This window comes from Narcine bancroftii, chromosome 2, assembly GCF_036971445.1.
Source record: "Narcine bancroftii isolate sNarBan1 chromosome 2, sNarBan1.hap1, whole genome shotgun sequence".
Lineage (NCBI taxonomy): Eukaryota > Metazoa > Chordata > Chondrichthyes > Torpediniformes > Narcinidae > Narcine > Narcine bancroftii.
In genome coordinates, this window is record NC_091470.1 from 51,753,015 (window position 1) to 51,779,137 (window position 26,123).

The 26,123-nt window shown below is 38.5% G+C and overlaps 1 protein-coding gene across 3 annotated transcripts in view; it reads left to right on the forward strand.

Annotated features, from left to right (window-relative positions):
• aqr (aquarius intron-binding spliceosomal factor) overlaps nucleotides 1–10,257 on the forward strand; it is a 79,643-nt gene extending 69,386 nt beyond the window's left edge. The window contains exons 29-36 of one of the 3 annotated variants that reach the window (XM_069916666.1): nucleotides 2,777–2,848; nucleotides 3,183–3,370; nucleotides 3,773–3,944; nucleotides 4,119–4,289; nucleotides 7,504–7,589; nucleotides 8,465–8,639; nucleotides 8,730–8,843; nucleotides 9,873–10,257. In XM_069916666.1, the coding sequence (XP_069772767.1) occupies nucleotides 2,777–2,848; nucleotides 3,183–3,370; nucleotides 3,773–3,944; nucleotides 4,119–4,289; nucleotides 7,504–7,589; nucleotides 8,465–8,639; nucleotides 8,730–8,843; nucleotides 9,873–10,073 (1,179 nt within the window). In that variant the 3' untranslated portion in view covers nucleotides 10,074–10,257. Of the gene's footprint in view, nucleotides 1–2,776; nucleotides 2,849–3,182; nucleotides 3,371–3,772; nucleotides 3,945–4,118; nucleotides 4,290–6,354; nucleotides 6,489–7,503; nucleotides 7,590–8,464; nucleotides 8,640–8,729; nucleotides 8,844–9,869 lie in introns of those variants that run through there. The other 2 variants (XM_069916665.1, XM_069916667.1) reach the window with 2 other exon arrangements.
• Nucleotides 10,258–26,123: the final 15,866 nt, after the last annotated feature.

Consider the following 26,123-nt stretch of genomic DNA (forward strand, 5'->3'; position numbering starts at 1 on the left):
ACTGAATACTGTTTTATTTTTTAAAATCAATCTGCAATTATATTTTAAATATAAACAGGAAGTAAAGAATGTCATTTTATTTATTTATAGTTTGTAAACAAATTGGTGGTGCCATGATATTGTAATGTACATATAAACAAAAGTTAAGATTTTTGGTAAAAAGCTCTGGACCAACCAAAAGATTCATTTAGTGAATTAATTGTAATTATTTGTCACATTTTATGTTATCCAAATTTTTTTTTTTACATAATGCAGAACGATTCTAATTTTACTCATGTAATATAACAGATTTCACTGAAGCTCAGGCATTTGTTGTGGAAATGGATAATGAGAAATCATGTGGGCTTGGTTGATGGTCCATGAGAAAATCATCATTTCAAACCAGAAATAACATAGTAACAAAGACCTGAGTATTTTTAAAACCGCACATCTCCTGTCATGATATAATTAGAATTTGAGGATTGAGATATTTTTAGCAACTGATTAATAAATTCAATAGAATAGATTCCTCATTATTCAGAATTCAATCAACCAGAAACCCAAACAATCAAGGGAGGAAATAAATAAATATATAGAATTTAAGATAAATAAGAATAAATAAAATTTTAAATAAAAGTTTAAAATTGTAAAAGTACCAGTAAATGTTCTCCAAAGCAACACACAATCCCTTGGTGAAGATGAGAGCAAACATTCAGCCACTGGAGCTCCCCTGATGTTCCCTGCCCCTGGCAGCTGTTTGAATAAAATGGTGTTGACCAGGATGAAGAGCCAGCAGGTGCAGCTTGGCGCTAGGGGGACTCTCTCAAAGTGTCTCCTTATCCCTGTCTAATGAGAATCTTTACCTTTATTCATATTAGCAAGGCTTTATCTGTAAATTTGGGGGATGGAAGTTTAATTATGACGTGGCATGGTTAAAGTAGTGGCTAGCACCATGCGTTAGTGACCAGGGTTGAAATTTAAAATTTGTAAGTTATGGGAATTACCTAATTAAAGTGAACTTTACATAATTAAATACTACAATACTGATTTTTTTTTTTCAAATGACATTTTGCACTGTTTTTCGTCTTTTAAACTATTCGTCAGAATTGTAACAGAATGTCTCAGTCAACTGGAAAATTTGCAGCTGTGGCATTTGTAATCCCTGTAGGTGCTGGATAATGGGGATTCAACTGTATGATTGTCTAACCATTTTATAGGTTTAAATAGGTTAGCATAAAATTGTGGGCCTGTACTGTGCTGTCAATGTTCAGTGTGATCACAGGACTGCTCTGCATTACAGAAATAAAACTAAATAGGATCATCATTGTTAGTTCAAGGGTAAGGGAGTAGAATGTAGTTAAATTTGATAGCTCCTGAGAACATAATCACTGGATTGACAACCCTTCGATATCTAGCCCCTTCTGATTGCAGTGAAGCAAACATGTCAGCTCTCTAAAATACAGTACAACTCTTAGGATGACAGAATTATTTGGATAATTGGTCAGTTTTTAAAAACAGCCCAGTAGCACCAGCAAATCACTTGAATCAATGTTTAAACAACAACAATGGAAGGCCTTTTAAGCATTAAAATAATGTTTAATTCTCATCAAAAAAAAAATGCTGGCCACCGCCAATCGCCGATCCCCAGGGAGGCCTCCCAGGCCGTTGGAACACTCACTGGTGAGTTGGGAGGCTCCTGTCTCCCTGTGGAGCTCGTTCCAGCAGGAGCTCATTCTGTACAGTATTTATCCATAATCCTAAGAATAATAAAAACTAAGACGCAAAAAGAATACATTTTTTCCACATGTTCTTCCCCCTACCCTCCCCCAAAAGAAGGGGAAAAAAAGAAAAAGCAAAAGAAAAGCATGTCAAACAAGCATTTAACTTTTAACTAATTAAATGTAAATTTACATAATATCTTAAACCATGAACTAATTAGGACAGGTTGAGTGAGGAAGTGGCGGACGCTGTAGGTAAAATTGTAGCAATAAAATCCATATCGGGTTTCCAAATCTTATCAAATTTTTCTGGTCGGCTTTGTGAATTGTACGTTATTTTCTCTAATGGTATACAATTTAATAATTCCGTTCCCCATCTATTCAACCCCACAATATCATCTGATTTCCATGTTACAGCTATACATTTTTTTGCTATTGCTACACTTAAAAACTTCTGATAAAATATCCAACCTCAATTGAAAAATATCTCCCAGTAGAAATATTCTGGGATCCATCAAAATCTGTGCCTCCAAAACTCGTCCCAATAAAATACTTGTATTTTTCCAAAACGTATCTACCTTTTCATATTGCCAGACTGCATGCAGAAAGGATCCTACTGCTTTATTGCATCTAAAACATTGATCAGAGCAATTTGAATACTTGCAGTGGTTAATTATTTATACTTGTATGACCACAAAAAAAAAATTTTTAATTCCAAAAAACAGTGCAACCTGCAATGTTTTAGTTTGATTTAGGCATCATATTCTGCACAGACATATGGGTCAAAAGGCCTGTTCTTGTATGGGACTCTAATGGAACAGTACAGGACATTTAGTAACTGCCAATTGGGGTACAGTAGAGGAAGATATGAATCTGTGATACTTAATCCAAGATTTCTTAAATATTATACCACTTAACTGAACAATCCTTGGGATTGATATAAAACTCACTTAGTCAAGACTTGCAATCATCAAAACATGTTTAAATACTCCAATTAATTGTTTTTCTTGGTGATGAAGAGGTAGGTATTTTATATTTTAAAATGTGTCTTTGAAATAAACACTATCTTCTTTCAACAGTATGACAACATCCTGATGGAGGAAGCAGCACAGATTCTGGAGATTGAAACATTTATTCCACTGTTACTACAGGTGATGGATCTATTAATAAAAAAATTGTAATCACATGTAATGTTTGGCTGTTGCAAATTACATTGGTCACCATCTATAAAAATTTACCTGTGGTGACTAATTCAGCTTCATGATATCCATCTAAGTTGTTTACCTGAATGGCTTCAGAAAGTTGCATTGAAGTTGACAAGTGCAAATAAATGTATTTTTAAAAAAGATATTAATTGACTGGATGCTTAATGACCATTGATAATGATTCTTTTGAAGCAGTAACTGAAAGCATGGAAATGCTTCCAAATTAATTTTTTACTGCTTTTTGAATTAGAAATTGTTGATATATTGCCATTCTCTGTAGAACCCTGAAGATGGTTTCAGTAGACTGAAGCGTTGGATTATGATTGGTGATCACCATCAGCTTCCACCTGTGATTAAGAACATGGCTTTTCAAAAATATTCCAACATGGAACAGTCCCTGTTCACGCGTTTTGTTCGTTTGGGTGTACCAACCGTGGATCTTGATGCACAGGGCAGAGCAAGAGCAAGGTAAAACAAAGAAAACTTAATTAGTTATCTGTTACATGGAGTAATGAGATAAATCATCAGATGATCTCTCTTCGTTGGCACTGAAAACTGAGCCAATGCTTTGAATTGTGCCTCGGGATCATTAATATCCTCATGAAATGGCAGCTGGGGCCATAATTCAATATCTGGCCTGAAAAATAGCCATTCTTACTCTGCTCTATCCCCTTAGTGTGGCAACATAGTGGAAGTCGAGATCAGGCATTGGCATTTCAACAGATGGGTTTCCAATACAATTATTTTTGCACACAAGGTTCTTGGAAGAATGGAAAACAACATTGCATTTAAAGGTGTCTATTTATTTAAATATGTCAGATAATGTCAGTATTTCCTTTGCTAACCTGTACTACTTTATTCTCCTTTAAGTCTGTGCAACCTATATAACTGGCGTTACAAGAAGCTTGGTAATCTTCCTCATGTCCAGACTCTTCCTGAATTTTGTGCTGCTAATGCCGGGTTAGTGTATGATTTCCAACTTATCAATGTGGAGGATTTCAATGGAATCGGTGAATCAGAACCAAATCCATACTTCTATCAGGTAAATAGTTAATGTCAACAGATATTGTTGACTGATTTTATATATCCAATAACTTTTTGCCCAAAGTAATGTGCTAAAAATTAAACAACATCTTGTGTGAGTGCATTTGGAACATGTAGTCCTGTCTCAAATTCATTTTTTTCTGAAGTTCAAATTCTTGCTCCCATTTGACAGAATCTAGCTGAGGCTGAATATGTGGTCGCTCTTTTCATGTACATGCGCTTATTGGGATATCCTGCAGAAAGTATTAGCATCTTAACAACATACAATGGTCAGAAGCATTTGATTCGTGACGTCATCAATCAGCGTTGTGGCAATAATCCTCTTATAGGTCGGCCAAGCAAGGTAAGGTTCCTTTTCAAAAATACTCACCCTGCAGATTTGTAATGAGGCAGTTACATAAAGATGAAGGTTCCATTATTGTCATGTAATACTGCATTTAAAATGTAGCATACATGAAATTCTTTAATTTTTGACTACCGTGAGGCAAACAGAGAGTCGCCACTTTGTCAGCACCCCTCACAGAAACTTACACCACTTGGTGTTCCTAGGCAGTCTCCCCTCCAAGTACTGATGAGTCCTGTGCCTGCTTAGCTTCCGAGATCAGACGATCTCAGGCGTATTCAGGCTTTTAGGTTCCATTATCGTGATAATTTACAAATCGACCAGTCAGTAGCTGACACAGATTGCAAAAATTACACATTGGTTATAGCTTATTAGAGATATATGGTACAGTGTAGGCCCATAAGCCCATCTTGTCCATCCCAAGCAAGTTGGCTACTCCAATTTGCCTGCATTTTGACCATTTGCTTCTAAACCATTCCTGTCCAAATTCCTTTTGAACATTGCAGTTATACTCACTTCTATAGCTTCCTCTAGCAGCTCATTGAAGATGCAGACTAATGATTGAGTGGAAAAGGTGCCTCTTAGGTCCTTCACCTCTCATCTTAAACCTATGCCCTCTTGTTCTAGAATAATTTACCCTGGGGGGGAAAAGACTGAGCATTCACATTATCCATGCCACTCATGATTTTTATATGCCTCTATAGAGTCAACTCTCGCCCTCAAAAGCTGCAAGGAGTAATGACCCAATGTATCTAAGTTCCCTTCTAGTTCTGGTAACGTCGTGGTTAATCTCTTCTGCACTTTCCATCTTACTGATATTCTTTCAATGGCAGGTTGATCAGAAAGGTACACAGTACTCCAAGTGTGGTCTCACGACATCTTCTGCAGCTGTACATTGAGATCCCAACTGTTATACAGTGCCCAATGAAGGCAAGGTTGCCAAATGCCTCCTTCACCACTCTGTCCACCTGACTCACCACTTTCAGCGAACAATGCACATGCATTTCTCAATTTCTATCTTCTACCTCACTCTCCAAGGCTCTTCCATTTGTTAATGCAAATCCTGTCATATTTTAACTTACCAAAGTGAAATTCCACTTCCACTCCTTGGCCCACCTTCCCAACTGATCTACGTCCTGTTATAAATTTGGATATCCTTCCTCACTGACCACCATACCACAAATTAGGATGTAATTTACAAATTTACTTAGTGTTAACAAGATTGACTTCCAAATTGTTAAAATCAATAGCAAGCAATAGTGGATCCAGCACCAACCTCTGTGGCATCCCACTTCCTCTAACCTTCCAGACTAGGTGACCATATAGACCTTGTCAAAGTCCAAATAGATACATTCATCACCCTGCCCTCATCAGTCCTCTTGGTCACCTTTTCAAAATCTATCAGATTTGTATGGCACAATTTCCAATGTACAAAGCCACGCTGACCATCTGTAATCACTTTGGTTTTCTTTGGCTGTAATTACCTTAGGTGAAGTACTGAGTAGAGTAGCTAACACAGGAATATTGGAAAGTGTCACCCTACCAGGGTGTTGCCTTGATACCTTGCTAAGAGTAGCATTGGTAAAGAAAGAGATAATGCTTTTTTTTTAAAAAAAAAAGGATGTATTTGTAAGCTGCTACTCCTTTTAATCACAGTAAAATGTTAATGTAGCTAAAAACTGTACAATATTGCAGATGCAAAAGTTGCTAAGTATGGAATAAGCAAATACTATTCCGCTCTTTAAGGCTGTATTTTGTCTTGTTCCAAACAGTCAAGTTGGATCCAAAACTGTCATGCCCCAAACAACTTTCATTTATTTCTGCTATTATTTATTTGTTTTCTCCTGAATGTTCATATATAATACCTGCAATAATGACAAGGGATGCTAACATTTGCATGTACGGTGGAACCCTGTATAACGCGATGGTTTGGGTCCAAAAAAATTACATTGCAAAAAAAGTGGGGTCACACTAAATTGGTGTTTCAGTAAATCGTTGTAATTACAGTTAAAATTAAAGCACAAATTAATTTTTAGTAAACTGACCATCCCCACTCTGTTCGCAGGTGCCCCAGGTCCCTGTGGCAACCCCAATCATCTGTACTCGCTCTTGGTGACAGCTCAAGTCCAATGACTCATCGAGTTGTATCTGAATCCGCGTTAAATCGGGGTTCCACTATTGTAGTCTTTCAAATCAAAAAAGACACGTTGAGATGCAGCTCATCTCTGGACACAAAGGTGATTCTACAATTCCAGTCTAGAAGTGCAGAGTCTAGCACAATGGGGGTATTGGAAGCCTGTTGTAATAACTGTGGCTGCTGCTTTGTGATGCCCATCAGGGTTTTCCATCAGTTTTTGGCAGCATCTGTCTTCAAAACTAGTGTAAGCTTCATAGCACAGGCCTTGCCAGCAGGTTCTGTCAGTAGCCACAGCTTCTAGTTCTCTAGGCTGGATGTCATTCACAGCATCTTTATAATGCTTGTGTGTATGACCTTGAGGTCTCCTTCTGGTCTATAGTTCACCACAGAACAGCTGGCAAGGCATTCGGCTGGTTGTCTATTCTGATGACGTGTCCCACCCATGACATCTGGGCTCTGATGATCAGGGACTGAATGCTGGTGGATTTAGCGCGACCCAAAACCTCCAGGTTGGAGACATGGTTTTGCCAAATGGATGCCAAGGATAAAATTGGTATGCATATGAAATTTCTCCAGTTTGTTGTGACATCAGTACAGAGTCCATGTCTCACATCCATATAGGAGAGCAGGGCTGACCACAGCTCTGTAGACTTTCAGCTTTGTGGAGATGTAGACATTGTATTGATTGAGCACTCTGGTACGCATCCTCCCCAGAGCCTGGCTGATCCTGGAGTCAATTTCTTTGTCCAAAAACCCATCACTCAAGATGTTGCTCCCCAGATATTTGAAGTTGTTTACATTTGTCAGCTGAGTGTTATCAACAATGATTTTTGGTTCTGTGGTGTTGGTGTTTGGCATGCATTGATGGAATACTTAAGTCTTGTTCAGGTTCATAGCCAGGCAGGCCAAAGAGCGTAACAATATCTGAAAGTTTGTTCAGCATTAATTGTAGCTCAATGCACCATATTTCAAATAGGTGACCTTTAATGACCATGAGCATTGTTTACCCTAAATCTTAGTACCTTGTCCAAGTTGTTATTTCAGAAGTTAGAAGGCTTTTTTTTTTACCCCCTCCAGGTGACCACAGTAGACAGATTCCAGGGACAACAAAATAATTATATTATTCTCTCACTCGTACGAACTAAAGCTGTTGGACATCTGAGGTACGATGTGTGGCATGACTTTTTCAGCACTTATGAGGTTGTAGTAAATATCAGCTTTACACCTTTAATATGTTTTATTAACAAACATGTGAATAAGTTTAACTTGTACCTTCAGCTTTTTTGCTGCTGTTGTTTACGAGTGGGATAGGCCTCATCAAGAGAAATCAGGAATTGAATTTAAAACACTAACTCACCTTTTACTTTCAGTCGCTGATTTTTGCATATTAAGCTTTTCATTTAATCTGTTTTATGCTTCTTAAAAATATTGGAAACATTTTTTCTGATGACAGTTAATCTTCACACAGCAGCCAAAGTTCCAAGGGCAGAACTGAAAATGCCCAATCTGTTGTTTTAAATATCTGTGATCTATTTAAATGAGGACAGAGTAAGTTGGTTCAAAATAGATGTATATCAATGATAATAAGACTTTAGTATCAGTTATAAAATTATAATAACATAAACTTGTACTTTATTGTAAATGATCCTTTGAGTTATTTCAAGAGTTCTTATACATTTAATCGGTTATTTAATTCTCTGAATGTAAGTTAAGTGCAGTATATTAAAATAAAAAGTTGTTTAATCATGATATTTAGCCAATTAAATTAAGTATTATAAACAATTTTCTTCCAAATATAAATTTATTTCAGACCGAAGATTCTGTCATAGATATCTGGTTTAATTATGTTGCTGTATTTGTAGTAGTTTGCAATCTTATAATTTTAGCTTATTAATAAAAAATAAATGAGACCTAAACCTTACTGACATGATTATTACTTGGAAATGTATTGGCAATATAAAAAAAACTTTTTTTTAAAGCTACAGCAAAGGCCCTTGTTACAATAATCAATATATTAACCATTGTCTTTTTTATTTAGAGATGTTCGACGCTTAGTTGTTGCTATGTCAAGAGCTAGGCTTGGACTGTACATCTTTGCAAGAGTGTTACTCTTCCAGAACTGCTTTGAGCTTACTCCTGCCTTTAATCAACTGACTGCTCGGCCACTCCAGCTGCACATTGTGCCATCGGAGTACTTCCCCACACACAGGAGGGTAATGAGTCTCTTTTGGTGTATGCCAGTAATCTTACAATGGTTCTGGTATGTTTTAGCAGTACTTTTGGTAATGTTTGTTTTTCTTTAGAATTCCCACGTTCCAACACACTTGGTGCGAATTATCAAAAACATGCAAGAGATGGCAAATTTTGTTTACAATATGTACATGCACATGATTCAAAGTATGCACCAATACAAACAGGTAAGCAGATCATTTTTTAAATCATTCTTGGCAGCCAATTTCCCCATTCATTTTGTTTTGTTTCCACCTTCCTCAAATAGATGCATAAATCTTCAAACCCCTTTTTTGAATATTTGTGAAATTTTAATATTATTCAGTTCTATTTGATGTGGGCATGGTCTCGTATTCTTGGAGGTATGTTATCAAAATGGAGGGTAGCACACAAAAATGTAATGCCTGTTCAATTAATTGTTGAATCCCACATGTACTTTATGTAATATAATTATTGCCTCAAGACATAGTATTGGCCAGAGATCACTGATAAATTGTTTTTGATAGTAGTCTTTGAATTACTTTAGTACTTTGAAGGTGCAACATCAATAAAAGTCATCTGGCACAAGCAATTTGCAATAGATAATGGGATATGTTAAATGTGAGAGCAGAAGATAAAAATAATTGTTTTGGAAAAGGTTATTGCAAGTGTTCTTTAGTTGATTTTTTTTTAAAAAAAAGGAAAGGTTGAAATGTCATAAGTATTCAAAAAGGGTTTCAAAGATTTGTGCGTCTATTTGAGAAAGGTGGAAACACAAAATAAAATGGGCAAATTTGCTTGATAACAGTCCTGAAGTTGAAAGCAAATTCCCTGAAAATTAAGTAAAACTGTGTTTAAATTTGACAAAATGTAATTTTCTGTTTTATACTAATAATTTTACTTTATGCAAATTGTACCTCAGTGGGACTCTCAGTAAAATATGGATGTATTCAAGTTATTCAGGTGACAAATCTATAATTATCAAGTCTTTCTCATTTAAAAATGAAGTTGGGGTAAAATAATGCACAAGTAATTATCTTTTTGGATGTTGCCTAGGTGTAGAAGATTAACATTGTACATAGATAAAATGTTTAAGATGCTGGAAACCTGAAGTAAAAATTGAAAATCCTTGGAATGCTCAGCATCTGTCATGAAGGAAAGGGTGCAGTTCACTCACCAAGAGTTGTTATCAATGTACAAACATTCAAGCAGTATAATTATTTTTCTATTTGCAGCAGATACTTCTGCCACCAGTCCCCAAGTCAACTAAAGCACCTGATCCAGTTCCAGTTATTGAGAATGTCGAAACTATTGAAAAGTCTGTTCTTGAAAATAAAGATGAAGAGACACCAGATCAGGAGCATCGACAGATGCCTGAACACCCTGGCAGGGACAGTGATAGTGAGGGCAGTGAAGAGGAAGAGAAAGAAATCCAATGATTGAGTTCAAAAACTCCAGTCCCTCTCCTGAAGTTTCTGGTGCAAGTGTCCAATGTACATACGGAAAAAAATCAATCACCTGTCCAAGCATCTAGTGGCTAGCATTTTTATTTGTAGTCATTTGGAATTTAACAATCTACTTTGTATTCCAAGTTGAAATATTAATAAATTTTTGTAAAAAATATATATTTTTATCTGCTTTCATTTACAAGATAATCTCTAAAAAGTAATTGTTTAATAATCATCAGATTGGCATATATGTATGAGAATGGCATAAATGAACTATAGAAATTGTTCAAAGCTAGACAAAAGCTAATACTGTGTGTATAACATGTAAGAGTTCTGTCTAATCACTAGTCCTTTCTCTTTATAGCTCACAGACCTACTGTTAATTTCCCAGAACTAAATGTTTTAAAAATACAGGTAAAACTCAATCCATTTACAGTGCCCTACATTTTATTTGCCCCTGTGCTCCACAGTTTTAAACTTGTAATCAAACAATTCACGCAATTAAAGTCCACAATCCAGACTTTATTTAAGGTTTTTTGTATACATTTTGGTTTAAATATGTAGAAATTACAGTATTTTTTTTATACATAGTCCTCTCATTTTTGGGCCCCATAATGTTTGGGACATTTGTACTCTGGTATGCTTCATTGGTGCAGATGTAAAAGAGCTCGGCTTGCTTTTAATCACCTTTGGATATTTTCTACATGAGGACCAGAGTTATGACAATGCAAGTCAAAGAAGCCGTTATGAGGCTGAAAAACAAGAATAAAACAAGAAGAGAAAATCGCCCAAACCTTAGGATTACTAAAATCAACAGTTTATGTCATTGTTAAGAAGAAAGAACAAACTGGTGAGCTCAGTAATCACAAAGGGATTCCAACGAAGACCTCCACTGCTGATCCAGAAGAATTCTCATCAGTACACTCATTCTTAATGTTGTAATGAATGATTCATTTGCATCTGGTGGCCAATCAAATTCAAATCACATTCAACTCCTTCAAACATGCTTTTGCACAAAATAAATGTGAAAACATGGGAAATGTGTTTCTAAATATAAAATTTGGGCCTATGTTTTCTCAGAAAATACTTGGTTTTAGGCAGCAATGTTTTACAGTCTTGCTGACCCACTTCTAAGCCCAGCACTAAGGTCCAGGTAGCTACTGGACCTTGGAGAGCAGGGTGAAGACAACCTGCCCTCGGAATGTCTCTGAGAGGCATTCACAGCAGGCAAAGGTCTAGGCAGATCTTTAACAGTTGTGAGAGATTATAATCTTTAAGAGTCTGCCATTCAGGGAGCCTCAAAAACAATGAAATTGAAAGCAGATGAAACTGACCAAAATCATAAATGAGAGCAGAATTATTAAGAAAGTTCACATTTTCATTTATATCCTAACCCAGTTCATCAATCAGTTAATTGGTCAATGAATCCTGCATTGTACATTTTAATCTCAGCAAGACTTGGCTGTGCTGGTGGATTCCAGCAGTGGAGTGAATGTCTCGTGCAACGTTAACCATCACTGTGTAAACCTCCCATTCATAAGGAAATGGGATTACAGCCATTAAATGGCTGAGTGATGGCAATTCCAATCCAAGTTGCTTTCAAAACATGGATCCAACACATTACCTGAACCTTTTATTAATTTTTCACATCCATTTTGTATTTTGAAAGGCCTGTATGACATGTGAAAACTGAATGACAGTAAAGTGATGGACATGAAATGTTGACTATCTGTGCAAGAAGGTTGATGCGGAGCAAACAGAGTGAATTCAAAAAATGACTTTGGTGGGGAGTTGCCTGCACTTTGCTGTCAGCAAGTCAGAACTTGCCTGTTTGTGACCCATTCGTGCCAACTTCCTGGAAAGGGCCTGGCTGGCTGCTCACTGGCAACCCCTAGTGTAAATTCTGTCACACCTGTAGTTTAGGTCTCTTAAACCAGTCTAAAAATGTTTATTTAACACTGGATGAAAACAAAAAGACAGACTTGTCCAAAATCTGATTTTTACAAAGCAAGTCATGCCAACCTTTCAGGCTGTAAAGAAAAAATGTGTACAATATATAACTTGTGTACACATAACTAGTTCAAAGATTTACATTTGCTTAAAACAAAATTATTTTCATTTTTAAAGATTATTCAAGATTCTTTTAGTGTCGTGTAATTTTTCACACATGATAAGCTTTAGTCTGCCGTTTATCTTGGATAGTGTGCAGCAGTTAGGATCCATTTTGTTTTTATTTCAAGTTCTGTATTAGAATATTTTTTGATTGTTTACTGTATAGATTTTGGCAGCTTTTGGATGGAATTGAGTGTGGGCTTTTTCATTGCCGTTGCAAGGAATGCCATAGTGGCTGAGACAGACAAGAAAATATTGTTGCACCTTCAGACAATTGTTTGTTTTTATACCTTAATGAGGAAAAGTCATCGCCAAAAATTGGAATTTTATCAACAGCTAAACAAAAAGTAGGCAGTTTCTTGAAAATGACTGGAGAGCAGTTTCGTCAAGTTTTACTATTTTTTGGTACACAGACAGCCAATCTGTTTGCTCATAGTTTTGCTATTATCTGATTCCACCTGCATTGAATTCACCCATCGTTATTGAATGAAGATCTACCGGGACCAATGCCTGAAGAGGGCGCACAAAATCAGTGAACTGGTGCGGACTCGAAAGGCCAATATGGCCTGTTTCCGCTCCGTAAATGTTATATGGTTATATGGTAAGGCAAAGATTTGCCATCAGCAGAAATTGACCTGTGCGACTTACAGTCAGAGAAAGAGAAACAACATAGAGCACCTTCAGAGTCACTGAGTGTCAATGGATTTTCAGTTTCTGTCTCAGTCATTTGTAGAAGTAATCCTATTGCCAAGCTAAGGCCACAAAGCACTTCCTTTCTAAGAAACAGCTTGAATTGATACCAACCACTTTCAAAATTGGGCTCAATTTGATAAGGGTCTGTATGGTCAGCACTGCAAAGATGTTTAAATCATTAAGATGAGCGAACATAATTTTGTACACTAGCTCGTACAAGTTCAGGTTAACTAGATGTTATAATTCTCTTCCCCAAACCCCTGCACATTTTTGAGAGCAGTTCTGATTGGTCTTGTCACATTAAGTACTCCACTGTGCACTGATTTCTAAAGACCAAACAAGAGGAAGCTGAAGCAGTGCATTTAGTGGTGGAGGAAATCACAAGCGAACTGTAGCATGAACCAGATCAAGGCTGAGCAGACCATTGGGACATCTAACCCAGGAATGCACAACAGTAATGGATTGCCAGGTGAGTGGGCCTTTGGGTTTTTTAAAATATTTTTGATTTTTTTTCAAAGATGTACATAAAATCTTCAATATCACATTATATTAAACTTTTTCTTACAAACCATCCCTCCCTCCATCCCCCTTTCCATACATACAGATCTGCACACTGTCGGAGCTTACATATCTTTTAAATATATACAATTGGGGAAATCAAATTTGGATATGTATAATAGTAACATTTACAGACCTTTTTTTAATTACTATATTTGGGCCCCTTTATGGTCCAGGTATGACTGCCAGATCTTTACAAAAATGTCATTTATGTGTTTTTTTTCTCCATAGATATACAGCTGTTCGTTTCCACAGTCCATCATTCTAGAAGTAGAGGGGAGTCGGACTTGCAATGGTCTGATACATTTTTTTGCTACCGCCAGTGCTATTTTTATAAATGAGATTTAATATTTATTCAATGTGTTGCTTATTTCCATAAAATTACCTAGTAGATATAGCTCTGGGTCCCCCACGAAGGCCACTCCTGTTATCCTGGTTAATTTTTCTGTGATATCTTGCCAAAATGTCCTCAACTTCGCATGACCACGTAGGATGTTAAAAGGTTCCTGTCTCCGTCCTACATCTGAAACACATCTCTGATATTTCTGCTTTTGACTTGTGTAATTTCTCTGGGTAAGTTATAATTGGAGTAAAAAAATTATATTGAACCAATCCATATCTTGCATTTATAATTGATGTCATCCTGTCCTTACACTAGTCTGACCAGCTCCTTTCTAAAATCACCACGTCCAAGTGCAACTCCCATTTTTCCCTTGACCTCTGTAACCTTGGTTTTGCACTTTTGCTCTGGAGAGTACATTTTTGTTATAAATTTAGGTGTATTCCCCATCCAGATCATTTGTTCCATTTCACTAATTTCTGATGGGGTCAACGTTGGTTCCCATCTTTCTCTTAAGAAAGATCTAAGCTGAAGAAAACAGAAGGTCCATTTGCCACTCTGTATTTGTCTTAGTTATTCGAAGAACATAAGAGTTCCTTCCGTATTGCATTCTTTAAAATAACATACCTTTGTCATACCACGAATTTAATATTCTATTGCCTAAGTTCATAGGTAATAATACATTTTTATACAATGGTGCTTTTAATTATAGCTCAGCTTTTTACCAAAACATTCATTAATTTCTTGCCACATTCTGATTATATGTTTTAGTATGGGATTATGTATTTTTTTTCTAGTGATTTGACATTTCATTTATGGATGACATCATTTGTTTCCCCCTCTCCCATTGAGTGCATTCCCATCAGAATCCAAGGGCAGGGGGGTGGGGGGGCTGTCTTCTACAAAGAAGGCTGTGAGAAATCTAGCCTGTACAGCTAAGTAGTATTTTTTTTCATCTGTATGTCTTAGTCCTCCCAGCCCTTAGTCCCATATCAGTTTTTGCAATGTTATTCATAGTACCTTATTATTCCATAGGAACTGTCTGTTTAATAATTTAAAGAATTTTTTTAGGTAACGGAATAGGCAGCGATTGAAAAAGATATTGCAGTCTTGGTATCACTTTCATTTTGACTCAGTTAACCTTTCCCACTAAAGTAATTGTGGTACGTGTCTCCATTTCTGCAGGTCCTCTTCTATCTTTCCCAAAAAAGGAGCACAATTTAGTTTATACAGATTTTGTAAATTGTTGTCAGTGCTATTTTATTCAATCTGTCTTCCATTTAAAATTACTTCCTTTTTGGTATCTTCAATATTCAAATCATGTCAATGGCATTATCTGGCTTTTGTCCATATTTACTTTATAAGCAGATATTCTTCCATATTTTTCAAGAGTTCCTTGTCATTTTACCAAAGATTTACCCAGTTTTGATAGCTATAGTAGAAAATCATCAGGAAATAGACTAATTTTGTGTTCTTCTTGTCCAACTTTGAAGCCCTTCATATCTAGATCCCTTCTTATTATCTCTGCCAGTGGTTCAATCACTAAAATAAAAAGTGTACAGTGTCTACTTGATCTACTCAAAGGGAACACCCTGACATCTGATTATTGGTTACAATTGCAGCTTGTGATTTATGATATCAAGTTTTTATCCAGTTTATAAATCTTTTGCCTATACCATATTTTTCCACTATTTTAAATAGAAAGGACTATTCCAAACATTCAAATGCTTTTTCCGCATCCAGAGAGACTGTAATACTTGGATTCTGTTTGAATGTTGCCATGTGTATTGTATTAAATTATCTTCCTAGACTATTTGAAGAATGGTTTCCTTTAACAAATCCTACCTGGTCTGTATATATTAATTTTGGTAGCTATTGTCCTAATCTATTAGTCATCACTTTTGCAAGTGTCTTTTAATTGGCATTTTACAGAGAGATTTGGTCTATATGACCAAGTATGTAAAGGGTCCCTTTCTTCTGCTAACACTAATAATCATGGTTGAGAATAATTCTGGGAGGGGTTGTGTTTCTACAGCTTGATCCAAAACATCCATTAATATGGGCATTAATAATTCTTCAAATTGTCTGTAAAACTCTGGTGGGAATCCATCCTCCCGTGGTGATGTATTAGCCTGTAGGTACCCAGGGCTTTATAAATTCCTTCCCTTGTAAAGGGTGTATCTAGTTCTATCTTTTCTTTGTCTTCTAGTTTTGGAAGTTCAACATTCAACAGAAATTCTTCCATTTTATTCTTGTCTCCTAATAATTCTGATTTATATAATTTCATGTAATATTGTCTAAAGATAACTGATTTCCTTTTGTTTAAATGCTAGAGTGTCTGTCTCTATTTTTATACCATTTATCATTCATGGTGACTCCTCTGCTTTAATTTGCCAAGATAAGACTATATGTGTCCATTCACTTAACTCATAATATTGTTATTTAGTTTTAATATAGCTTTTTCTTGTTTGTATTGTATTATATCTTCACTTTTTATTCTCCAGTAGTGTATATTCTTCCCTACATCAAAACTTGCCTTTGAGACTTAACAACCTGTTTCCTCACTCACAATAGAAGAGTTTTTTTTAATTGTAAAGAGATTTAAGCTGCCAGATAAGAAGATTGAAAATATAATTTTCAAACTGTACTGAGGATGTTTCTTTTTTCTTTTTTGTAGTACTGAGCTGTCTTGTTTTTACTGCTAAAATAAAAATCCTTGTAATATACAAGGAGAGCGTTGGAAAGAAAGGAAAGTGGTGAGAAAAGTGGCAGGGTGGGGACCATGATCTCAGGTGGAAAAATTGTGCCGGGAGAGGAGCAGTTTTTAAAGGTGGTGCTAAAGGGAGGGGTTCTTCTACTTCGGAAGATTCCGCGGGCTCTTTTCACGGACTTCTGAATTCTATTGTTTACATCACCATCAGAGCTAGGTATGTGTGTGTGTGTGTTTCTTAAAGGGGAAATGTGTATGTTTCTTAAAAAGGAAATGTTACACTTTTTTTTCTCTAATTCTATATCTTTCTCGAAACTGTTTATTTCTGCCATAAATTTCTTAATGTTCTTTGTATAGGATATAATTTGTCCCCTCAAATATGCTTTGAGCATGTCCCATATCAAAAACCTATTATTAGTAGATGGCTGATTTGTTTTGCAAAATATTTCTATCTGTCTCTTTATAAACTCACAGAAGTCTTCTTTTAAGTAGAGTGGAATTGAAACGCCATCCTTCTTGCTTTTCCATTATTGCAATACTTAATATCAGTGTTCTGATAGAAGCCTCGCTAGGATTTCTGTTTTTATCTCTCTGCTTTTTAACTTGGGAGACATTAAAAAATAAATCAATCCTTGTATGTGAATTGTGTACCCTTGAGTAAAAGGAGAAGTCTCTCTCTGTGGGATTTAATTGCCTCCATATGGCGATAAGATTTAGATCCTTCATATACAAAATTGTGGTTTTTGCCACTTTCACCCTCATTACTATTCTTGCAGATTCTTCTAGTATTGGGTCCAATCAAAAATTTTTAAAAATCTCCTCCAACCAATATATTTTGTCTTCCCTCTGCTATTTTTAAGATGTCCTTCATAAAGGCTTCATTGTCATTTGGGGCATAAATATTCATAAATGTCCATGCTTCTCCACAAATTATTCAATCGATGCATCTTCTATTAATACTGGTATACTTTTATTAATTAGAATCACTACCATTCTTGCCTTTGAACCAAAGGAAGACAATATTATTTGTCCAACCCATCTCCTTTGTAATTTATCATATTCCAATTTAGTTAGATGCATTTCCTGTAGAAAGATCATATCTGATTTTAATTTCTTTAGTAATACCAAGACAATTTTCCTTTTCACTGGCATGTTTAACCCATTAATATTAAGACTAATAAACTTTAATGTTGTTTCCATACCATTTTTCAAACAATAATTGTATAATAGACAATAGACAATAGGAGCTGGAGTAGGCCCTTTGGCCCGTCGAGCCAGCACCGCCATTTTACAGATCATGGCTGATCACTACTATCAGTACCCCTTTCCAGCCTTATCCCCATAACCCTTAACTCCTTTGTCAGCATAATCAGCAAATCTGCCTCTACCACCCTCTGTGGCAGAGCATTCCACAGATTCACACTTCTCTGGGTAAAAAAATGTTTTCTCATCTCTGTCCTAAAGGGCCTACCCTGTATTCTTAAACTATGCCCTCTAGTCCTCATCTCCCCCATCATTGGGAACAAGTAATCCGACTTCACCCTGTCTATCCCCCTGATAATTTTGTATACCTCAATCATGTCCCCCCTCATCCTTCTAAACTCCATCGGATACAAGTCCAGTTTTTCTAGCCTTTCAGCATATGTCAACCCCGCCATCCCTGGAACTAACTTTGTAAATCTGCGCTGCACACGCTCTATAGCTAGTATGTCCTTCCTTAAAATTGGAGACCAAAACTGGATGCAATACTGCAGGTGGGGTCTCACCATGGCCCTGTACAACTGCAAAAGGGCGTCTCTGTTCCTATACTCCAATCCCCTCTTTATGAAAGCCAACATGCCATTTGCCTTCTTCACATCTTTCTGAACCTGCATGTTAGCCTTCAGTGACAGGTGAACAAGTACACCCAGATCCATTTGCACCTCCCCACTCCCTAGCTTGTCTCCATTTAAATAATATTCAGCTTTCCTATTATTGCCCCCAAAATGGATAACCTCACATTTGCTCACATTGAACGTCATCTTCCATTCAGCAGCCCACTCCCCCAACCTGTCCAAGTCCCTCTGCATTTTCCTGACATCCTCCTCACACCCCACACCGCCACCCAGTTTAGTGTCATCTGCAAATTTGCTCATGTTATTAATAATCCCCTCATCCAAATCATTTACATAAATTACAAACAACTGAGGACCCAATACCGATCCCTGCGGCACTCCTCTCGTCACATCCTGCCATCCTGAAAAAGACCCGCTTACTCCAACCCTTTGTTTCCTATTTCTTAACCAATTTCCTATCCATGTCAGCACCTTACCTCCAATACCATGCTCCCTGATCTTGCCCACTAGTCTCCCGTGCGGTACCTTATCAAAGGCCTTCTGGAATTCCAAATACACCACATCCACTGGCTCTCCCAAGTCCATCCTCTTTGTCACATCCTTGAAAAATTCCAGAAGGTTAGTCAAGCATGACTTACCCTTAAGGAATCCACGTTGACTAGCCCTTATACTATTATTTCTGCCTAAGTGTTCTGCTATTACTCCTTTTATGATAGATTCCAATATCTTCCCCACCACTGACGTCAGGCTGACCAGTCTATAATTTCCCGTTTTCTCCCTCCCTCCCTTCTTAAAAATCGGCACCACATCAGCCACTCTCCAATCCTCTGGGACCTCCCCCGAATCTATGGAACTTTGGAAAATGTCGACCAGTGCCTCCACAATTTCCATAGCAACTTCTTTAAGCACCCTGGGATGCAGCCCATCAGGCCCTGGGGATTTATCAGCCCTCAGTCCCAACAATTTACTCACAACCTCCTGCTTCTGGATCCGGATATCCATTAGATCCCCTACTTCCCCAGGAAAGTTCCCCAAGTCTCTTAATACCACATGACCACTACCCCCTAACTGACCATAACCTATATCCTTCTTGGTGAAGACAGTTGCAAAGTATTTGTTAAATTCCTCAGCCATCTCCTTGTTTCTGGTAATAATTCCACTCTTTTCCATTCTTAATGGACCAATTTTGGACCGAACCAATTTCTTCCTCTTCACATATTTAAAAAAGCTTTTGCTATCCTCCATTATATTATTTGCTAATTTCCTCTCGTACTTCATTTTCCCCTCTCTTATGACTTTCTTAGTTACCCTCTGATGCTCTTTGAAGGTTTCCCAATCCTCTAACTTCCCACTCTGCTTCGCTATCTTATACTTACTCCCTTTGGATTTGATATTGCACTTGATTTCATTAGTTAGCTACGGCTGCCATTTGCATCTCCTAGAGCCTTTCCTCCACTTTGGAATAAATTTGTCCTGAATCCTGTGAAAAATGTCAAAAAATACCTGCCATTTTTCCCCAGTTGACCTCCCAGCTAGTGTATCTTTCCATTTTATTTTGGCTAGCTCCTCCCTCACAGCTGCATAATCCCCTTTATTTAACTGCAGTACAGATGCTTCCGACTTCCTTTCTTTTTCCCTTTCTAATTGCAGCTCAAAAGTAACCATACCATGGTCACTATTCCCTAATGGCTCCCCTACATCGAGGTCACTTATTAACTCTGCGTCGCTGCACAGCACCAAGTCCAGAATCAACTTCCCCCTGGTAGGTTCCTCCACTAGCTGCTCCAAGAAAGCATCTCGTAGACATTCAATAAACTCACTCTCTTGTGCTCCTGCCCCCGTCTGATTATCCCAGTCCACCTTCATGTTGAAGTCCCCCATAACTATTGCTACCACTTTGAAATGCCACTCTTAATTCCTGATTTATACTTCTACCGATATCTGAGCTACTTTTCGGAGGCCTGTAAATGACCCCCATTATGGTCCTCATGCCTTTGCAATTTCTTAATTCTATCCAAACAGACTCTACCCCACCTGTTTCAATGTCTTTCCTTTCAAACGCCTGAATTTCATTTCTTACCAACAGAGCTACCCCACCTCCTCTTCCTAACTTTCTGTCTTTTCTATAGGACGTGTACCCGGGAACATTTATTTCCCAATCCTGCCCTTCCCGCAGCCATGTCTCCGTTACTCCGACAATGTCATAACCTCCCATTGCCATTTGCGCCTCAAGCTCATCCATTTTATTCCTTCTTTGGCTTGGCTTCGCGGACGAAGATTTATGGAGGGGGTAAAAGTCCACGTCACTCAGTGCATTCATACACAATACCTTGATACCGTATCTCCTTTCTCCCTCCACCTTTGTTCTCGATGCACTTGCCCCTACTCTCCTATCACTTATAGTTCCCTTTTTCCTTATTGTTTCACCATCTAATGGAACCACCCCTATATTCACTCTCTTATCTGCTTCCCTATCAGTCCTGTTCCTTTCCCCCTGCCAAATTAGTTTAAATCAAATCTGACAGCATTATTAAACCTAACTGCCAGTATATTGGCCCCCGTTGCATTCAGGTGTAAACCATCCCTCCTGTAGAGGTCTTGTCTTCCCCAGAAGAGATCCCAATGGTCAATGAACCTGAATCCCTGCACTCTGCACCATTCCTTCAGCCACACATTTAACCTCCCGATTTTATTATTTTTGCCCCCACCCACACTCAGCACAGGTAGCAGCCCCGAGATTACAATTCTGGAGGTCCTGCTTCTTAACCTCCTTCCGAGCTCACTGTAGTCCCTCTTCAGGATCTCCTCCTTCATCTTATCCACGTCATTTGTACCCACGTGTATCAGGACTTCTGGCCGTTCACCTTCCCCCCGACGTCTCACACCCTGGCTCCTGGGAGGCAACACACCATACGGGAAACCTTTCCAATTTTTAAAATAATAGGATAACAATTCCTTTTTAAGAAACATACGCATTTCCCCTTTAAGAAACACATACACATACCTAGCTCTGATGGTGACGTAAACAATAGAATTCGGAAGTCCGTGAAAAGAGCCCGCGGAATCTTCCAAAGTAGAAGAACCCCTCTCTTTAACACCACCTTTAAAAACTGCTCCTCTCCTGGCACAATTTTTCCACCTGAGATCATGGTCCCCACCCTGCCACTTTTCTCACCACTTTCCTTTCTTTCCAACACTCTCCTTGTATATTATAATGATTTTTATTTTAGCAGCAAAAACAAGACGGCTCAGTACTACAAAAAAGAAAAAAAGATACATCCTCAGTTAGTACAGTTCCAACATGGTCTTTTCAATCTTCTTATCTGGCAGCTCAAATCTCTTTACAACTTTTTTAAAAATTCTTCTGTTGTAAGTGAATAAACAGGTTTGTTAGGTCTCAAAGACAAGTTTTGATGTAGGGAAGGATTTTATTTACAGAAGATAAGTGATGCAGAGCACACACACACACTGAACTGGTACATACAATGATCCAGGAAAAATCACTATGATGCCCCACCCCCCCTTGGCTCCGTGCTACAGGGGACACTAATTAAACGCTCCCAACCCTTTTAACAGTGCACATCTTACCAACGGTTTCTCCAGCACCTTTCCACATTTCTAGGCCTGGAGTGAAGCAGGGTTGTCCCAAGCTTGCAAAGAAAGAGAATAAAGAGCACATGGCACCTTTATAGTGCTAGAGGGACATCGTTTACTGGGGGCCAATAGCTCAGTGGCAGGAGGGTTAATCTAATTAAAATAGCCAATGGCCCAAGGTCAAGTACAGGCAGGTTGGAGAGTGCAGTCCAAGTAATTTACATGTGGCCAACAACAAGGTGTGCACTAATGGGTGGGGCAGAACCAAACCTTGATTGGCAGCTGGTGTGTCCTCTGACTAGGTAGGGGCCAGTACTGTCACATGACAGCCACAACCCTTCCCAATACATCTTCCACTTCTTTATTCTTGAAAATTCATCATTTACCTTCTGGGACATCAACCCTCAGCATCGCTGGGTAAATCATTGAATATTTTAAGATTTTGGATCACAATTGTCTCTTTACCTCATCAAATTCTTTGACCAAAGCAGGGCTAAAGTCCTGAAAAAAACATTATTTTCATTTTCCACCACTTATGAGCCATTGCTATTTTTTGAATATTTGTATGCTGCTCCCAAGGGCGCATCCCACTCCTGGTAACTTAACAGTCTTACCAGGACTGGTCATGGTCGTTGTTCACCAGTTCTTATGGCTCCAAGGATCTGGTGAGCCCTTTCAATTTGCAGCTTTGTGGTTAACTTTTGTCCCAGCATTTGTGAGATCCATGATTCAAAGAAACTCATGGGGTCTTTCCCCTCAGTTTCTTCTTTCAGTCCAATGATTCTTACATTGTTGAACCTGCTGAAATTTTCCATTATCATTTCTTTTCTGTCTGTGTCCTTTTTTTCTAGAGCCTTTAGCCTGTCTTTTGTTTTATCCAGCTCAGCCTCCACTTGAGTCATTTGTTCCATTAAATCTTCCACGATTTCTTTAATTTTCAATATCATTTCCCATATGTCTCTTATCACTGATTCAATGCTCGTAAAGCGAGTGCACAAAGTTTCCATTTTATTCAGGATGTTGGCTATATCTTGGGCCGACACCCTACCCCCCCCCCCCCTCCCCAGCAGGTTCAGCCGGTCCCAAGGCCCCTCGTGTTTTGCTCCTCATCAGGCTTTCACTTGATGTTCCTGGATGAGCTGTTGCCATATAACCATATATAGCACAGAACAGGCCAGTTTGGCCCTACTAGTCCATGCCAGAACAAATCCCCACCCTCCTAGTCCCACTGACCAACACCTGGTCCATACCCCTCCAATTCTATATAACCATATGGTTACATCATGCAATTGATCACTAGATCACCTGGTCCATACCCCTCCAATCCTATATAACCATATAACCATATGGTTACATCATGCAATTGACCACTAGATCTCAGGGAATATTGAAACACAGGTACAAAGATAGAAAAGCTTGGCATCTCATTACTAGGAAATTTAGAAAGTGAACTACAATTATAGCTTGCTCTGATCTATATAATAATTCATAGTCCATGCTGCAAGAATGCTGGGTATACTACAGACACTGGACACTGCATTGTTATTGAAACATTATTGCACACCTCCATCACAGATCTTTACTCCTCTGCTCTTCTCGTGGTTTTTTTTTAAAAACTACTGTGCCTCAAATATTTGCTAGTTCATATAAAAGGGTCCTCAGTTTAAAATATTGCTTACTTCTTCAGTTTTTGTTTTTGGTTGCCTCAGTCGTTTGGTACTAGTTTTGTCCATTTTTTATGATGAAATTCTGATTTTTGAGCTTTCAGACCATCTTTTTAATACTTTTTATGGAGAGCTCTTTCAAAACACACCTACTCAGATCCTCTGCATGGCCATGCGCCATTCCCCCTGCCCCCCGTTCTGTGAGTGGGCCATTGTTAATGAACTAGGTGATGTGAGGACATGATGGTGATGGAGCGGGTGCATCATGTATGGTTAAAAAGATCTATGGGGACAAGAACTGAAAGGGAGAGGATAGTAATGATGGGATAGTAGACTTGAAAGATATATGGCAAATAGGGAGAAAAGGAAATGGGCTCTGCAACATGAAGGGATGTTGAGATAAGAGCCAGCACACCAGGTAGCAGGAACTCCGAATGGGTTGAACACAAGTGGACCTGAAAGCAAATGAGAAGCACAAGCGGTCCTGAAAGTAATCTGGCAGCATGCTGCTCATGAAGACTGTGGAGGGTGAATCAGGACAGGACAGAACAAAGGGTTGTGATAACTAAGCCCAGGAATGCATACCAGTAACAGGCCACCAGGTGAGCGGGGAGTTCGTTAATGAACTGGGCGATGTGAGCACATGGCAGAATGATGAGCTGCTGCATGGGTATGGTTAAACAGATGAAAGCAATAGAAGGAAACTGGAAGGAGGTGTTCAAGCCATCGAATAGTTGTAACATTGGACCTGGAATAAATCAGGAAAATAAAGGCAGGGATTAAGAAGTTTAAAAAAAAGACAAGGGAAATTTCAACCTACATATAAACCAGATAATTTTTATTTCTTGTGAGAAGCTAAAAGATGAATTTGTGGAGTATAAACCAGAAACTTTTTAGCATCATTTTCGATGCAGTTTGACATACATTTGGACCAGTGCATTCATAGGAATGATTGAAAGGAATATGGGCAGAATGCAGGAAGCAGCCAACCTTGGTCTCTTGGACAAGTTGGGCTGTAAGTTTTATGAACTATGAAACTCTTGAACCTCCGAGTGCTATCCTAACCAGAAACTACACCAGGACCACCACAACAAAAAGAAAGAAAATGAGTGGAGGAAAGTTTAGGGCAGACATCAGATGCAAGGTTTTTTTTAAACAGAGTGGAAGGCGCTTGAATGCATTCATTGGGCATGTGATGGAGGCTGTAAAAGAGGAACATTTTAAAGACACTTAGATAGGCACATGGCTGTAAGAAATTTTTTTAAAAAGAGGGTTATGTGTGTGTGGTGGAGAAGAGTTAAATTGTGGAGTAGCTTTCTGTGGATTGGCACAACATTGTGGACTCATGGGCCTGCACTGTGCTGCTGTGTTGATGAATCTAATGATGAACATTACTACGCAGAACAGGCCCTTTGGCCCACGATGTTATGCCAATCTACATATATGTACCCAGAAAAGAAACTAAACCCTCTCTACTTCATAACCCTCTATTTTTCTTTCATCCATATGCCTGCCAAAGAATCTTTTAAATACCCTTAATGTTGCAGCCTCCACCACCACCCCTGGCAAGCCCCCTCCACTCTGTGTGTGTAAAAAAAAACAAGCAAACTGACACCTTATGTCTCCCCTGAACTTTTACCCCTTCACTTTGGACAGATTTCCTCTATTGCTTGCTACACCGCCCTTGAAAATAAGATGCTGGCTGTCTCCATTATCAATGCCTCTCAAAATCTTGTAGACCTCTTGACCTCTCATCCTTCCTTGCTCCAAAGAGAAAAGCCCTAGCTCTGTTAATCTTGCCTCATAAGACATATTTTCTAATCCAGGCAAATCTAGAATTTATGAAATTGTAATTTATAGTAATTTTTGCACCTTGTTCTGCACAATACTGTACCCACAAAACAACAAATTTCACAGTGCACGCTCATGACTACAAATCTGATTCTGATGAAGAGAGATTTGGCAGCAGGGTTAGTATTGCGGTCGGTGCAACAATTTGCCAGTGCAGGCTTGTGGGCCAGTGCAGGCTTGTGGGCCAGTGCAGGCTTGTGGGCCAGTGCAGGCTTGTGGGCCAGTGCAGGCTTGTGGGCCAGTGCAGGCTTGTGGGCCAGTGCAGGCTTGTGGGCCAGTGCAGGCTTGTGGGCCAGTGCAGGCTTGTGGGCCAGTGCAGGCTTGTGGGCCAGTGCAGGCTTGTGGGCCAGTGCAGGCTTGTGGGCCAGTGCAGGCTTGTGGGCCAGTGCAGGCTTGTGGGCCAGTGCAGGCTTGTGGGCCAGTGCAGGCTTGTGGGCCAGTGCAGGCTTGTGGGCCAGTGCAGGCTTGTGGGCCAGTGCAGGCTTGTGGGCCAGTGCAGGCTTGTGGGCCAGTGCAGGGCCAGTAGAGGCTGTTACTATGCTGTATCTCTAAATTTGATCAATAGAACCTTTTTAAATCAATGAATACTTGAAAATTACATCACTTTATCTTTACATATACCTCTAATAATTACTTCTGCAAAATGGCCTAATCCATCAAAATGTATTTGCTATTATTGTATAC